Source organism: Condylostylus longicornis, unplaced genomic scaffold (assembly GCF_029603195.1).
Source record: "Condylostylus longicornis isolate FDR11 unplaced genomic scaffold, ASM2960319v2 ptg000030l, whole genome shotgun sequence".
NCBI classification, from domain to species: domain Eukaryota; kingdom Metazoa; phylum Arthropoda; class Insecta; order Diptera; family Dolichopodidae; genus Condylostylus; species Condylostylus longicornis.
In genome coordinates this window covers 8,662,594-8,678,408 of record NW_026577999.1, presented here as the reverse complement: position 1 = coordinate 8,678,408, position 15,815 = coordinate 8,662,594, and the positions used below count along the sequence as shown (strand labels likewise).

Sequence of the window (15,815 nt, the reverse complement as noted above, 5' to 3'; positions counted from 1 at the left end):
ATATTTAATGAAAATCTATTATTATTATTTAAATTTAGTGTAAATTTAAAAATCATTTTTAATTGTTGAACAAAATAAATTTATCACGCAAAATAAATATTTTTTAACAATTTGCGGTAAAAATCTTATGACTTTCATAAATTTTATTAAACACCCTCCCTTAATTCACTTTAATGTGTTTTTATTTTAGATACACGCGATCAAAAATAAAAAAAGAAAGAAAGAAAAATTTTTTATGTCATTTAGACACTATGCCTAAAGTTATAAAATGGTGTTAGAATAATCATAAATCAAATTTTTCTTCAAAAATAAAAAAAAAAAACCAAAAATACTTTAGTATAAAAAAACGGATCATAAAGAGATCATAGTGAAAAGAAGCCCCAATGTCATACTTTTTATTATTATTAAAATAGTTTTTTTCCTAAATATTTTATAGTATTTTCAAATATTCAAATTGAATTGTGTGTGTAATAAATGGCATGTGCCATTATGTGAGATTTTTATATAAATTTTTGCTTTTTTTTTTTTATATTTTAAAGATCTATATTTATAAAATAGAATTTTTGGGAAAGTTTTCGAGAGCGAGAGGAATGGGCCTAGAAAAACTAGACATGATTCGAATAATTAAATTGTGTGAGTAATATTAAAATTATGAGAAAATTTCTTGAAATTTGTATAAAGAAAATAGCGTTCATAGCGTTTTATAAAGAAAAATTTTAATTTTTAAATAGAGCCCTATCAATGAATATCAAAAATCAGAAATTTGTAAAATTCAAAAGAAAATTCATATAAGGGTGTTAAATTTAACACACTATACATAAAATTTTAATTAGATTTAATTAGATTTAATGAGAAATATAAGTGAATTTTAGTTTGAACTCATTATTTATAAATTTTAATTTTAAACCTTACAAATTCCTTTAACATTGCTCTGATATTTTTAAAGGAAAATTTTTATATATTTCATAATATTTTCATAATTCTCTAATATAATATGAGAATAGTGTGATCATTATGTACACTATTTAATAGTACAATAATAACTAAAATCAGTTCTTTAAGCCAAGGTAATTTAAAAATAGTCAAATATGAAATTTTTTTCACTAAAAATATTAAAATGTACTAATTGATGTTGGTGAAACCGTGTAAACTAAAAAAATTCCATGATTTCAAATTAAAATCAGCTATATGTATTATTCTTTGTAGTATAATATATGTATAGACGTTAAAAATTTAGATCGAGGTTACAACAAAAGGTAAAAAATATATAAAAAAACAACAACAAACATATCTAATTTCTGCTGTTTACATTGAAAATTACCTCGAAATGTGTAAATTTTCTTGGTAATGGAAAAATCAACAATAATAAAGGCAAATTTTTTTTTCCATGAAAATATTTTTTTTTTTTTCTTTATAATTATATTGTGTATTTATGCTGTGTAACACTGAACTATATTATATACTCGTAGTATATAAGTAAATATTTTTGTGTATATTGTGTACAACACAATAATTTTTTATTAAATATGAATGAATTTTCTGTTTTTGTGTTTTTTGTTTTTTCAATATGAAAATTTAATTAAAAATTAATTTTTCTATAAATATTTTTTTTTTTTTGCCTATGTCTCAATGGGAAAATAATTAAGTATAGAATTGAGTTAGAAAAAAAAAATAAGATTCTAAGTAATTGGAAATTTTTGATTGTAGAAAAAAAAAAAACACTCATTTATAGAGATATTGGAAATGAAATTAATTTTAAATTTAATTAAGTAAGAAAATTTCAATTCTTTTATTATGTTTCAAGAATAATTTGTATAATATTTTTTTAATGGTAGCATAATATGATTAATTTTTAAAATTGGTTTGAATTTTTTTTGTAAATTTCACTCAATTTTATTCTAATTTATTCATTTTATGAATAATAATAAAATCGAACTTGATAATTAAATAATTAACCATTAAGTTCCAAAACTGAATATAAAAGTCTAAATTAGAATATTGAAAATTGCATATTTTTAGGGGTATCACTATTTGTTTACTTTCTCTAACAGATGACAGTCAAAAATCTTTGGATAATTCATTGGATTTTATCTTAAAGAATTGATTTTTACAAAAAAGCAATTCATTAATAATTTTTTGTGTGTAAAACATTTGCTTATAGAGTAAAAACTACAAAATTACGATATAATCGCTCTTTAAATCTAAACATTTCCAAGAAGTTATGTAATACATTTAAAAGTTTTCATTTCATTTTATCTCTTAAGTAATATTTCTTGTTTTCAATATTATTTTATGAAGCATACACACCCTATATTACATTTTGTTACCTTTATTTACTTTCTTATTGTTCATTATTTAGATGTTAAGTATATGTAAAGTTTGAAAAACGTGCGCAATATACGGTATATTTTTGCATTTATAATTATATAAAGTTGGAATATACATATGTATGTATATAATATTTTCTAAGTTACATATTTTTCAATTAAATTTTACTTTGAAATTTAAAATTAAATGTTGAATTTAAATTTGACATTTATATACAATATTTATTTTGATATACGTAAGAAATTCCAAAATGATAGGAAGAAAAAATATTTAGAACGGATTTTTACCATATGACAAGTTCAAATTTTGACCACTTGTACCGTTTTCGTATGTGAGGAAATTAGATTTTTTAGGGGATTAACAAAAGATTATTGTACGGACCAAAGACGCTCGAAATTTTCAATTTATTAATTGAACGTCAAGTTTTGTTCAAATAGCGAAGGGTTACAAATTTCAAAATTCATTAAAAATTTGTTAAAGAATTTGTGATAAACAAAAATTTCTTGTAAAATCAAAAGATTATGGTAGACTGTTATTAGCTATACAAAATTATTTTTCGATTCGTTTAAATATTTTTGTCTTTCCCTAAATACGCCTTTGTCTATTTTTATATTAATAATCAAAGAACACATACATACATACATATTATTTACATTGAATCAGTTAATTAATGTTTTTATATTATCAACGTATCTAAATATATGTACATATATGTATATTAATATTGTATGTATTGATTTAAAAGGTGGGTGACACAATAAACGGAACAGATATACCTAAAAATAATATTTAGAGCTTAAAAGATGTGAGTTAATTTTTTTTTTTAATATTCGTTTTAATTTTAATGTCAACTTATTTCCTTGTTCATATATTTCGTAAATATGTATATGTTGTGTGTACATTTATGTACATTTATAAATAGAATATAATACAAAGTTAATTAATTGTATAGTTACTGTAACTTACATACATACATACATACATGTTACTTTTATTATTATTTTGATTCGAATCCAATCCGGAAATTCTTTAATGCATACAATATATTAATGCATATTATATACAATGTGTAAATATTCAAATATACACATAGATTTATATTTAAAATATCAAAAAACAAAAACATCATAAACGAAGAAGAAGATTACGAAAGCTTTTTAAAATTTTTTTTTTTAATTTTTCTGTTTTGTTTTACAAAAAGCTTCTCTCTCTCCCGCTTTTCGTTTCATTCTATTTATGTTTTTAACTTTTGAATTCTTATTTATATTAATGTATGTATGTACATACATATATGTATTTGTGCATATGATTGCATATGTGTATGTATTGATAATTTTAATTTTTTATTTTTTTGTTTTTGTTCAATAGATATGAATCTATCACTTGCATGTTTGACGACACGTGCCGTTGATTTTTATTTTTGTTTGCCTTTTTTTTTTTTTTTATTGACATTGTTTTTGAAATCAAACACATTGAAGGGAAATTATGAAAAAATAAAAACAGAAAAGAACAAAAATTAAAAAAAAAAGGGAACAAAAGCTGTTGTGGGCAGCGATATGGTGATTTTAAAATTATTAAAAAAAATTTAAAAATACTTTGTAAATTTATTAAGAAGTATTTATAATATTAAATAGTATAGTGTTGCCATATGTATTATATTTTGCCAGTTTTGTTTTTTTTGCTCTGAGAATCGTGCATTTAAATGGTTGAATACAAAGTGGTAAACTCATAATATATTAAAGAGTTAAACGAAAGTAACGGTTAACTTTTTTCGGAATGTAGACTACTTTTTTTGGAACAGAATAATTGTAGGGAAGTGTAGTGAAGGCAATACAAAATTCATATATAAAAAAAAAAGTTAACCACGCAAAACATGTGGCAAAAAATTTTCATTATGATTGCACACGCGTAATATATAATATGTTTATTACGTAACGATAATTAAAGTGAGACGTAAGTATAAAAACATACGTTTACAGTTGCAAAATTTTAATTATGCAACACTTGTGTATTTATATGTTTACACAACAAGTCTTGACGTTTAATATATTTACATAATTTTCAAAAAAAAAAAAAAAAAACTTGTTCTAAATTATAATTTCTTATTGAAATTTCAGAAAATTAAAATATGAGCTAATAATTTTGCATATTTTTTAATTAAAGCGGACATTTTAAAGTAGAAAATCCTCAATTTTTAGTTTTTGAACTGCAGTATCTAAATTGATCTTCTTCTTCTTCTTCCTACCCCTTTCCCTATCAGGGGTCAGCTTTCGTTGTAGATGAGTGCCACGAAATTCTGACTTAGGTTGTGTGCTCCTACACATCTAAATTGCGCATATCCTTAATTATTGTAGTTTTCCAGGCTTTCGGTGGTATACCTGGCCGTTTTCTTACTGGATCTTTAGACATAATACTTTTCACTATGTCATATTACCGGGCTTTCGCATGATATGACCATACAATTTTAATTTATTTTCTTGCATCTTTGCGTCTATAGGTGTTACTTTAAGGCTACCCCGTATAAATACGTTTTTAATTTTGTCCATTTCTGTAACACCTTTGGCGCACCATAACATTCCCACTTCAATTACATGCATTTTCGGTGCAGCACTCCAATCTTAATTGATGTAATTTTAAAATATTTCGGCGTCCGTTTAGCATTTACATATGCAAAATGAAATATGAAATTAAAAAATTCTTATTCAAAATGTAAATTAAATTATTTATTATAAATTTCTTTTATTTTATTTAGGAAAAACACTGCAATGTCACATAATTTATATCATGCAATGAGCTACATGTACTGCATGTAATTCACATGGCGGCGCCTCAAAAAGGCGGCGGATAACTCAATTTCATAAACAAATATTTAGAGTACCTATAGTGTAATAATATATTAATTTTTTTATAATTATTATTAATATACAATATGTATATAGATAATCGGTAATTTAATAATATATATATTATATAAATCATTTTGTAGTTATTAATTAATTGTGTTAAATTACATGAAAGAGTTAGTCATGAAAAATTATAAAATTTTAATCTTCATTATTATTATATTTCATATTTTTATTTTTTAATATACGTTGGAAACAAGAAATTTTATGAAATATTCATTTTTATGATAATTTAATTTGCACAAATAGAATGTGAACTAATTATATAAACTTAATCCAATAAATTTAATCCAATAAATTCAAAAAATAAAAATAAATATTCACAACGCTGACAAAATTCTTTATCAACCACATTATAAATATGTTAATTTATCTATATGTACAAGAAGAATAAAAAAAATAACCAATTGATAAGATTATGTTATATAAGTATAAAAGGTATGTCAGAATAAAATTAATTTTAAAATATTAAAATTAATTCACGTTTATTAATGTACAAATTCGCTTTTATGTTCTATAAATTTGATAAAAAAAAAATTTTATGATTTGAATTGATAAAATTCATAAAATTTAATAAATTTTTTCGTTTAATTAGCGAAAGTATACGCGAATTCTTGGTAATAAATTTTTTTAATTCCAGTTACGTGCGGAATTTCATTTACTTGACTTTTTTTTTTAAATTTTATTGATTATAATTTTTTCCATCTGTTCTTATAATATGTATATGACGTGTTGCCCTTTTATTAATATAAAAAGTATGAAAAATTGTTCAAAATTAAATATACTTAAAATTATGGTTAATTGAAGCGTAACACATAGCCTATACACTTAGCCTGTTTTGTAACTAATTTAAACTGCATGTTTTTCTACCCATTTTTTTGTTCAAAATTTGAACTATATCGAGGTTTCTTTAGGAATCTTACTTTTTATTCAAATATATCAAATTTTTCATAGATAAAGTATATGGTAACATTAATATGAATTATGAATATTGAGCCATTACAAATATTTTAGACAAAGTCATTATTGTTTCATAAAGAATCATTATATTTATGACGATTCAAATTTATTTATATATTATTAATAAAATAGACAAGGTATTTTTCGTTGTATGTGGACATAATATGTAATTTAAATATGTATTGTTTACATTGTTTGTATGGATACAAACATTAATGGATTATAAATTTTATGTTATTATTTAAGGTGGTTTGTTTAAATAATTTCTTTTTGAAATTACAAAATAATCATATAAAATTTATGAGCAATAATTCTTAATATTTATTTACCTTTTTATAAATTATTTTATTTTTGTGGTTTAATTTCATATGACGTGCTTGTATAACAAAATATATATAAGAATAGAAAATGTTTTCGTGTTGAAAATTGATTAAAAATTTGAAATTTTTTTTTTATATTTATAGTTTTAAAAGAATATACATAATATGATTGAAAATTTAAAATCATTTAATTCGAATTAAAAACTGTGGTATAAATTTATTATAACAGCTTTTGAATACTGTTATACAAACTGTTATACTGTTATAAAACTGTTATACATGTGTGTAATACGATACAAGTGGAATTTTATATAAAAATTAATTTAAAAGATGAAATATAATGTACATATATGAGTTTTTCATATGAAATCAATTAATATAACAGTTTAAATTTTTTCATTTCGTTATACACTTTAAATTTCCGCCAATTATTTTTCTCTTTAATTTGTGTTTTGTCGAACAATTTTCAATAGACAATATTGTAACCACAATTTTCAGCAACAATAATGTTATTTGATCAAATTTTAAATAAAAATTTTTAAATTTCCGACTTTTATAAAAAAATGTTCAATTTCTCATAAACACTGTTTTCTCTTTTTATATCTTTTCTGTCTACTTATAATAATTTTCAAAAATAAATATTGATAGTATAACAGAGTTATAATTGCCTACTTATAGGCTTCACAATTCCATCAAAACAAAAACGCATGCATATATGACACATAATTTATATTATAAAACATTTTCTATTCAATCGGCATATATGTATAGCTATAAATTATAAATAATTACTCATTATTAAGAGTTCATACACTCTACATAATAATAATGTTATAATCTAATAAATGGAAAAATACTATAAAAAAAAAAAACTATTTTATAGGCAAGTGTGTTTATAAAATAATTCATCATACACGCTTGCATATAAAAAAACAAAAGTAGAGTAGCAGCATGAGCGTGTCATATATTTTAATTTTGTGATATAATTATTGTTACCAGACTAAATTTAATTACTTGTTATCATTTTTATCTTTATGGTTTCTAATTTTTATTAACTTTTTTAATTTGATTCTGTGTAAAATACGGTTTTCATTTTTTATACTTATTATAACATTAATGAGCAAGCAAACGCATGTTAGTCATAAAAATTATAAATTTAATTATATATACAAACATATTTTAATTTGATCAAACAAAAAAAGAAAAACTAAAAGTAATAAATTCGGGAATTTCAATTAATTATAATCTACATACACACTTATTTCGATTGGTATGTAGGTTTGTACAAATGCTTGCAAATATATTATATATATATATACATATGTGTGTATATAACAATTTGATATTATTGGATTAATTTTCGAAGACGCCACAAATATTTTATAGATTTTAATATATGCAATAAAATTCATAGGTACATACATTGAAAAATTTTTGATGGGCTCAGCATATACCCGACGGCTGTATAAAACGGTGTTTACCAATTCCAAATTTATTCTCCATTTAATTTCTTATATGGTGCTTTTGTATTCGAAGAACAGTAATAAGCTCTTAGATCTGGCTTAACTGAATTAAACATGGTCCTGAAATTTATAATCCACATTTAAGTATGAAACGATGATGCTGTCCTTTGTAAATTCTCTTTTCCTAGGAATGGATTTAACGGAAAAGCTTATGAGCGGCCGTAGTATTTCACTAAATAACGTTCGTTTAGGGTTCTCTATGATGAGAAGAAATATATGCCTATTTGTTAAAAATTCATGTTATAAAATTTGATATTATAGCAAGACCACTCTTATTGTATGCGATGCGGTTGCTAGGAAGAATGAAATAATTTTTGGCATTAAAGGGGAGCGGAAGTCTATTCATTGTTTTGACATAAACGGCATGCTTAAAATTTGACATTTTTATGATTTTATAAATTAAATTTAATTAATGAGAACACAATAAAAAAAAACAAACTGGTAGAAATTTTAGAATTTTAATTTACTTCTTGAACCAATTAAAAAACCAAATTTTTTTCTTTTATATTAAGAATTTATTTATAGTTTTTGTTTGATTTTTTTTAGTATAATTAATGATTTTGTATACAAAAACTTAAATTTAAATGATTTGATTATTGTGTCAGAAATATTTGCTACATGTATGTGTATCAGAAATTTTAAGGCAAGTTGTTTAACAAAGGAGTGTGAAAGAATTTAGTGTTCAGTTTAGGGTGTGACAAATTTTTAGACAGTGTTCATTAATTATGTATCGACATAAGAAAGAAAGTCCTGTTAATTTTTTTGATTGGTTGAGAATAATTAACAAAATTTGAAAAACCAACAAAATGAAATTGTAAGTGTGTGTAAAAAAATTTTTTGATCTTGTTGAATTTTATTTGATTTTACTGATTATTCTTATCAAGTATGATTAAAATGATTGATTGTTAATGAATAAAATGGAGTTATAAAATATTGTGATAGCGCATTACGGGGGCTTGTTCTTATTCCTGTACGAACGTTTCAAAGGTATTATAAATTTGCCACTGCGTTTGAAGCGCTAAGAAATAGAAGTTTAAGATATAGAAACAAGTCTATAATTCTGATCATGGTTATTACCGCAAAAACACTATTTAATTTGGGTTCAATCAAAGCTGTGATTCGATTAGCTGCCGTACAACTATATTTTGTTATATTTCGGGAACAATAAAGTGGACACAATTAAAATTTTGCTTAAATATTTAGTATTTAATTGTAATTGTACAAGTTCTTGCAATAGTTGCAATGCAATTCTATAAATACAATGATCATATCTCGGAAACTATAAAGCTTGTAATATTCAAATTTCGTATAATTACCGCACACAGCTCTAAAAATAATTTAGTCATATCTTGCAAAATTATAAAGCACTTTCCTTAACTCTGCATATTCTATTCAATTTATTAGTGGCTGCATAAAATCTTATAGAGACCGGGTAATGTTATCTCTATTAAATTTAAATTAATAATAATTAAGGAAACTAAATATATCTATAAATTTTAATAGTTTTACAGGCACAAGTAATTACAGGACTTATAAGTATGTGTGTATATTTATGCATGTATCCTTAATTATAAATTATTCGTCCTTTATAATACATGATAAAAGAAGTATATTTATATTTAAAAACGAGAAAAAAAATAGAGTTGACCTTGTCAACTCTGTGATACCCGTACGAATTTGTTATCCTATGTGCAAATAACTAATGTGCCATAACTAACTATGGGGCAGACTATGACTTTAAGTTGCCATATTACCATATTAATTTATGCAAAATTTCAGTACTATGTGTTATTCAAAATACTGGTTGTGCCAAACTACTATTGATGTTGTATGGCAGCTACCAGAGAGAGCCAAGAAATTTTAGCGAATTTTATCAAGCACATCGGCCCTACTAATATACTCACTTGTGTGAAATCTCAATATCACAGCTTTTATAGTTTCTAAGATATAGTCAAATAACTTTTGAAGTTGTATGGCAGGTACCAGAAGGAGCCAAGTAATTTCAACGACTTTTCTGAGACACATTGGCCCTACTAATATATTCGTTTGTGTGAAATTTCAATACCATAGCTTTAATAGTTTCTGAAATATAGTCAAATAACTTTTGAAGTTGTATGGCAGGTACCAGAAGGAGCCAAGTGATTTCAACGACTTTTACCAGACATATCGGCCCTACTAACATATTCACTTGTGTGAAATCTCAATATCGCAGCTTTTATAGTTTCTGAGATATAGCCAAATAACTTTTGAAGTTGTATGGCAGGTACCAGAAGGAGCCAAGTAATTTCAACGACTTTTATGGGACATATTGGCCCTACTAATATATTTGTTTGTGTGAAATTTCAATATCATAACTTTTATAGTTTCTGAGATATAGCCAAATAAATTTTAAAGTTGTATGGCAGCTACCCGAACCGGTACCCCCGATCACCGGGGGGTAGCTGCCATACCGGTCCAATTTAAATAGGGTTCTGGCACTTACTACAATAAATCATTTGTGAAAATTTGGTGAACTTAGCTCAATTAGTTTTTGAGTTATCGTTCGGACGGACGGACGGACGGACGGACGGACGGACGGACAGACAAAGCTAAATCAACTCAGAATTTGACGCTGATCAAAAACATACACTTGAGTCTATATCTAACACCGTTATTTCTTAGCGTTACAAACGGTAAGGCAAATTTAGTATACCCTTCGAACATACGTTCGTACGGGTATAATTAATAGTAGATCTGAAATGGAAAAGCTTAATTCCAAAATAAAAAATTTCTATGTAATCATTTATCGTCATTCATTTACAAAAAACGTCTATAATATAAGGGTATAGAAAAACCCTCATCAAAATATAGGTTAGGCAGTAGAGGTTCCCGAATACAAAAAAATAAAAACAACAGTGTAATATAAACGAATTTTGTTTTATCATTTTTATTTCATTATATTTGAAAAGATTTCCGTTTTTTAAGTGATTCAGATGAAAAGCTCATTTCATTTTAGTTATTTCCTTCTTCTTCTTATTACGAGTATTATTGTTACTGTTTTTTTTTTATTATATGTTTGTAAATAAACGATGTTTTAACAATGATATCATCATTTTTCAAGATTATTATTATAATACCTACATATTAACACTACATCTATTTATTTTATAATATTAAATACACATGTGTTAACTTGATGATTATATATATGTATATATATATAATATTATATATTTCAATAAATAGATATATATGTATATATACATAAGTTCATAGTATAATAATAAATCTTGTGTTGAATGACAATAGATATCTCTCTTCTGTTTCGCGTATGTACATATACTATTAAAAATACACATTTTTTTATATAGTCACGATAGGAAGTTGAGAATAAGAACGCACTATTTCAAAAATTTATAATTTTAAGTAAATTTAAAATTTCGATTTTTCTCTTTAACATGAGAGTATGTCGTATTTTTGAATAAGAGCAAATATTTCTGTTTTGCTCAGTTTAGCAGCAGTTAACTCAGCTCAGTTTCTGTTTAGATTTACTAATACTATAAGATATTGATTAATTGCTGCATTATAGATAAGCACTAATCCGTATTATTAGAAAATATTCAAACTTTGACATCTTTCAAAAAAATTTTTCTCTATTTGACGCGTTCCGAATTTTTTAAAATATGTTTTCGAAACGTAAAGAAAAACAAATCATGATTTCAAAGAATTCTTGATGCTTTTTGTAAAATCTTAGCAATAAGTATGTTATTAGTATGCGTTATTTAATATTAATTTTAATTGAAATAACTCTAATTTTTTTAATATTTTCGTTGAATTTCGGAACATTATTTCGGATTATTTTTAATATAGAAAATAAAATTAAGATTCAAAAAATTTCCTCAAATAAATTACAATATTGTATAAAAAAAGGGCGAAATTGAGAACGCGCCTGCAAAAAAAAATTCTTTAAAAATTTGATAATTTTTGAGATATTTCAAATCTGATTAGATCAAAATAAAGAGAATAAATTTGCGCTTTTAATGGAACACATAACTGAAAAATTAATTTTTTTTGACTTGTTGCACTATTGCACTAGATATACGGCATTTAGTGTATTATGTTTATTAGGTTCTATAATGTTGTAAAAAAATATATTGTATATCTTGTCTCTTTGTTATAAACAAACTTGCAGATACAAAATTTTATAAAGAATAAAAACATAAAAATGAAAACAGTAGAGGAAAGAAAAAAAGAAAAAAAAAAAACAACAATTTCTTTGCCTTGACGTTTTTTTTTTTTTAATTTTTGTTTTGATTATTTTATTGTTATGTCTTTTTCTTTGTTAAAAAAAAAAACAAAAACAAAAATTTTAGTAAAAGACACGTGCTACAACTTTAATTTATTTTAATAATAAACAATTTAAATAAATTTTTATGTATGCACATGTGTATATCCACATGTGTATACAGTATAAAATGTATTAAAAAAAATATTAACAATGAATATTGGGTTAAATACATAACATGTGTATTTTGTATATAAAATGTGGGTACACAGTATATGCCCCCTTATACAATGGTTTGACCATGATTTTAACAATACATACATACATACATCAATGTATTTTAATATTACTATGATAAATTGTTTAAAAAATTTAACTTTAGAGAAGTTAAGAATTTAAGAAATGGAAGCAAAAATCTGAATATGTCTGTACACATACGCACATATACATTTTATGCAGACAAAAACAGACAATAAGATTTTAATTTAATATTAATATAAAAATTATATATTTATGTACATATGTATGTATATATGTATACTATCTCTGGAAGATTATGAAATTGAGAACAAAAGGAGGAAGGAAAAGAAAAACAATAAAAAAAAATTTCTTTTGTCTTTAAATTTGTTAAATTTAATTTAAATTTTCTTTATTAATTTGTATTTTCATTTATAAAATTTCAAAATGTAAAATTTAGGATCCAAAAATTTTATTTTCAATTTATTATGCAAAATCATACATACCCACATTTCTATTTTCCTTATGTTAAAATTCCACTCCTCCATGTGTTTCTGATCTTCAGAAGAAGAGAAAATTCTCTGAACTTAACACGTGCTGGACTGCCTTACGAAGGGATTTTATGAAAATTTTTTTTTTTTGCCAGACATACTATAAATGTGGTTTTGGTGTATAAATATATGTAGGTATTTTGTTAACAAAAGAACAAAATACAGTGGTAATTCTGCAACATAATTTAATACATACAATGTGTACAAATTGTGACCTGTTGTAACGAAATTTGCGGTTAAAATTTGATTTTTCGTAGCAGTTTATAAGTATTAATAAAAGCCTTCGTAGAAGGATGAAAAATTATTCAGAAGATTGAATTGTAACAGTCTTGCTTGTATAGGTGTTATATAAAAATCAATGCCTCTTAAAATATTAATATTATATTAAGGTCAATGAAATAGAAAATTCAAAAAAGATTTTTCACCTTTTTATTAAAGAACCGTGTCAATTTAATTTATTTAAGGTATTTTTATCTAAAATTCTCCATAAATTGAGTTTTAAACCAATGGACCCTATTTAATATTTTTGTTTCAAAATTTACAATGATTTGTTAGTGTAGTTTTAATGCATTTAGTTTTATCTTTCTCTGACAATTATTATAAGTGAGCATTTAGAAGCTGATTTGTTTTAAATATTCAATTTGAAACAAATGATTTTAACAACTTATCAAAATATGAAATTTTTCGTACAAAATCTGACATATTTCTGTTTTTAAAATAAATTAAAAAAAAATCTAATATAATTTTTAAATTTTATTTTTGCTTTTAGAACCAAATCAGATTATAAAAATTATAATAGAGATGGCTCCAACAATATGCAGTGATGAAGATTTACATATATGTAAAAGAGTTCGAGATACAAGAAAACATGGTGAAAATTATATGACAAGAGAAAATAATTCGACTGCTTCAACTTCTAACTCTAATGCTAATGGTAAGTTTTTATTATTTTGAATATTCTTATACTTCTTAGCTCTTCCAAATCAATTTCATTCAAAATAATCAATATCAAACCAAATCAATTTTATTCAACAAACCTAGAAGTCTATAGAAGAATAAATTTATTAAAAAATTTCATTCAATTTACGTATAAATTGCAAAATTTCAGTATTCATTATTCTATACTTTTATACAAAATCTACTTTACTCGTACTTATGTTTATTCTATTTAAGATCCTATCTCTTCTATTTTAAATATTTATGATGATGATGATGATTATTGGTTAACAATTTACCGCTTTTAAAATAAAATACAAAAAAAATTGTTTTTTTTTTTTTTTTCAATTTAAATATTTGAATATCATTTTTTTTTTGATTTTCCTGTTAAAAGTCCCAAATATAATGAAAGAGGACACTTTTTTAAAAATCCAAATGTCCAAAAACGTTTTGAAAAATGCGCAGAATATTTTATCATAATTTGGATATTTTATTACTTATTAATTTGATTTTAAGTATTGGACAATTTCCAATAAGGTGACCTAATGTACTTGTACTCGTATTTGTATAACAATTCGTGTATATGTAAGAAAATCATTAATTTTATTTGAGTAATATTTCACCGTTACTCGTATTAATGAATTTAGTTCACATTTTGATAAGCTTTAATTTATTTTTTTCGGAAATTATTTACTCCAGTATCGACGCCGAATTTACCATATATGAAAAGTAAGCGTACTCGCAATGAGCGTCGAAAAACAAGACCGGTACAATGTGCAATCTTTATTGCATACTGTTCATTGCTTGTTTTGTAAGGGGCTGAGGCAATTTTTATAAAACGTCTAAGACACAAGTCAGCCTATTTAACCCAACGTTATCCCAACATTTAACATTTTTATTTCATAAATTTTGTTAACTAATTTCAGTTTTTTGCCCCAATAATTAAAACTAGGTCGAATTTCATTTTTAAATAGGCATTTTTCGTAGTAAATTTATAAAATTTATATTGTACCGTTTTTCGGTTTATAAATAATGTCAACCTCAATTTTTTGTTTTCTTTTTTTGTCAATTTTTAAATACTGAGCTACTCATATTTCTAATTGTTGCATATGTTTATATTTATGTATACTTGTTAAATATTGTGTTTGCATAAATAAACAATGATAATTTAAAAAAAATTAATTTACATACATATATACATGCCTTTGTGAAATTTAACTCCAAATTGGGGCTGCACCTCAATATTTCAGTTTTTTATACTTTTCTAATAATTTTGATTTATTTTACAATGTAAGTATATGTGCATACTTATATTTCTTGACATATATATGTACATAAGTAGTTCTTGATTTAACAATGCTTTTCTAAATTTTTTTTGCTGTATAGTCAAAATTGCAATAATGATTTAGTGAGCTTTTTTTTCTCATATTATTTGAAGAATGTGAGACTTTTTTTTTTATGTCAGCAAATTTAACATTTTCGTTATTTATCTTTTAACTATGTACATATGTACATACATACATTGTAATATTATGTTTGTAGATATTTTACAATTAGTTATGTATATTTATAGGTATGTATGTATGTATAGGAAATGAGGAATATAGATGAGAAATTTTAAATATTTGTTTGTTATGAATAATATTATTTTCGAAGAAAAAATTAAATTCCTACTTATAATCAGAAACTATAGTTGATCCCGCAACATTCAGATATAATTATACTGTTTTATCATACGGTATATTTTTGTGTTTACGTAAATATTACATTTGTCATAATTTAAATAAAATATA

General features: G+C 23.7%; 1 protein-coding gene across 2 annotated transcripts in view; it reads left to right on the top strand.

Moving 5' to 3' along the window:
• Nucleotides 1-15,815, top strand: part of LOC129607887 (probable serine/threonine-protein kinase clkA) — a 52,709-nt gene that overhangs the window by 22,332 nt on the left and 14,562 nt on the right. For both annotated transcript variants that reach the window (XM_055519124.1, XM_055519126.1), the window contains exon 2: nt 13,856-14,020. In XM_055519124.1, the coding sequence (XP_055375099.1) occupies nt 13,888-14,020 (133 nt within the window). In that variant the 5' untranslated portion in view covers nt 13,856-13,887. The remainder of the gene's footprint in view (nt 1-13,855; nt 14,021-15,815) is intronic.